The sequence below is a fragment of the Entelurus aequoreus genome, linkage group LG04 (assembly GCF_033978785.1).
Source record: "Entelurus aequoreus isolate RoL-2023_Sb linkage group LG04, RoL_Eaeq_v1.1, whole genome shotgun sequence".
NCBI classification, from domain to species: Eukaryota; Metazoa; Chordata; class Actinopteri; order Syngnathiformes; family Syngnathidae; genus Entelurus; species Entelurus aequoreus.
In genome coordinates, this window is record NC_084734.1 from 21363496 (window position 1) to 21365995 (window position 2500).

The window sequence follows — 2500 nt, forward strand, 5'->3', positions numbered from 1 at the left end:
TTAGAATTCCCTCTAAGGTTTTATTTCTCCTCTTTTGTTCAGAATAATTGTTGTACATTCTTGGGTAGCAGGTGACACTTTGCTTTGTACATCATTTTAGCTGTTTGCAAAGTCATTACGTCATGGAATTTCAACATTTTTTTGATTCAATAAATAAAGGGTTTGTATGTTCTCTTTATAGCGATGTGAGACTGAGGGCTTTCACAATCCTGACCTTCTTCTTGCATTGTAGTGCTCGTCTTGATCACACATGGGCCTTCTCCCAATACTCAGGAGCTCAATTGTTTACATTCGGAGCAAATAAAGTTCCCTATTAATAGTCGCTGTCAAGTGTTACAACTCAATGCATGCATACGAGCGCCGAAGCAAAAAATGCCTCCCCTCTTTCAGCCGAAGTTTGGAGACGAGCTTGATGACCTGCTGATTATGCGCCACATTGATTCACGGCCGTTCGACGCGAACGGAGGTCTTGTGTGCCCGAAGTACACTATATTGCCAAAAGTATATGGCCACCCATCCAAATGATCAGAATCAGGTGTCCTAATTAGTGTATAAAATCAAGCACTTAGGCACGGAGACTGTTTCTACAAACATTTGTGAAAGAATGGGCCGCTCTCAGGAGCTTTAGTGAGTTCCAACATGACTGCACCAGTGCACAAGGCAAGGTCCATAAAGACATGGCTGACAGAGTCTGGTGTGGATGAACTTGACTGGCCTGCACAGAGTCCTGACCTGAACCCGATGAACACCTGTGGGATGAATTAGAACAGAGACTGAGAGCCAGGCCTTCTCGGCCAACATCAGCGTGTGACCTCACCGAGAATGTTCGACAATTCCTATAAACCAGGGGTCACCAACCTTTTTGAAACCAAGAGCTACTTCTTGGGTAGTGATTAATGCGAAGGGCTACCAGTTTGATACACACTTAAATAAATTGCCAGAAATAGCCAATTTGCTCAATTTACCTTTAACTCTATGTTATTATTAATAATTAATGATATTTACACTTAATTGAACGGTTTAAAAGAGGAGAAAACACGAAAAAAATGACAATTACATTTTGAAACACAGTTCATCTTCAATTTTGACTCTTTAAAATTCAAAATTCAACCGAAAAAAAGAAGAGAAAAACTTAAAAAAAGAATTTATGGAACATCATTAGTAATTTTTCCTGATTGAGATTAATTTTAGAATTTGATGACATGTTTTAAATAGGTTAAAATCCAATCTACACTTTGTTAGAATATATAGCAAATTGGACCAAGCAATATTTCTAACAAAGACAAATCATTATTTCTTCTAGATTTTCCAGAACAAAAATTTTAAAACAAATTCAAAAGACTTTGAAATAAGATTTAAATTTGATTCTACAGATTTTGTAGATTTGCCAGAATAATTTTTTTGAATTTTAATCATAATAAATTTGAAGAAATATTTCACAAATATTCTTCGTCGAAAAAACAGAAGCTAAAATGAAGAATGAAATTTAAATTTAATTATTATTGTGTACAATAAAAAAAATAAATTACTTGAACATTGATTTAAATTGTCAGGAAATAAGAGGAAGGAATTCAAAAGGTAAAAATGTATATGTGTTTAAAAATCCTAAAATCATTTTTAAGGTTGTATTTTTTCTCTAAAATTGTCTTTCTCAAAGTTATAAGAAGCAAAGTAAAAAAAATAATGCATTTTTTTAAACAAGTGAAGACCAAGTCTTTAAAATATTTTCTTGGATTTTCAAATTCTATTTGAGTTTTGTCTCTCTTAGAATTAAAAATGTCGGGCAAAGCGAGACCAGCTTGCTAGTAAATAAATAAAATTTAAAAAATAGAGGCAGCTCACTGGTAAGTGCTGCTATCTGAGCTATTTTTAGGACAGGCCGGCGGGCTACTCATCTGGTCCTTACGGGCTACCTGGTGCCCGCGGGCACCGCGTTGGTGACCCCTGCTATAAACACACTCCGCAACCTTGTGGACAGCCTTCCCAGAAGCTGTATTAGTTCCAAAAGTTGGGCCGTCATCATATTGCCAAATACTTATGGCGATATAATGTATCTCACTGCAATACTTGGAGATGAAATGTAGAGTGTTTCATCAAAAGTGATTATATTGATTGACGGGATAGGTGAAGCGCTAACCTTTATGTGTCCTGTTGTTAGGCGGGTGTTAGCAAAGGTTAGTTGTGTAAAAACTACCTTTTAATTTGCTCTAAAAGACTTGTTGCGATGAATAGGTCATAGCTGCTACAGAACTTGAACGCTATGTACTTTCTGGTATTGACACTATCCCTCCTCTTTCTCTCTTCTCTGCCACTCTCTGGAGACAGATTCGCTTCCGTGGAAGTGAAGCTCCGTCCACGCTCGAGTATGAACTTAGCAAGTCAGACTTATGTGCTGGTGGTCTTCCTCGCCTCCACGGTCTTCATATGCCGTGCCCAGGAGAGAGACTACACACTGAAGGAGGAGCAGCCGGAGAATGTCCGCATCGGGAACCTGCGCAGG

At 37.8% G+C, this 2500-nt stretch overlaps 1 protein-coding gene across 5 annotated transcripts in view; it reads left to right on the forward strand.

Moving 5' to 3' along the window:
- The window catches only part of LOC133648369 (protocadherin-11 X-linked-like), a 760657-nt gene that overhangs the window by 179686 nt on the left and 578471 nt on the right, over positions 1-2500 (forward strand). For 4 of the 5 annotated variants that reach the window (XM_062044393.1, XM_062044392.1, XM_062044396.1 and 1 more), the window contains one exon: positions 2326-2500. This exon is cut by the window's right edge and continues 405 nt beyond it. In XM_062044393.1, the coding sequence (XP_061900377.1) occupies positions 2366-2500 (135 nt within the window). In that variant the 5' untranslated portion in view covers positions 2326-2365. Of the gene's footprint in view, positions 1-2321 lie in introns of all 5 variants that reach the window. The other variant, XM_062044394.1, reaches the window with a different exon arrangement.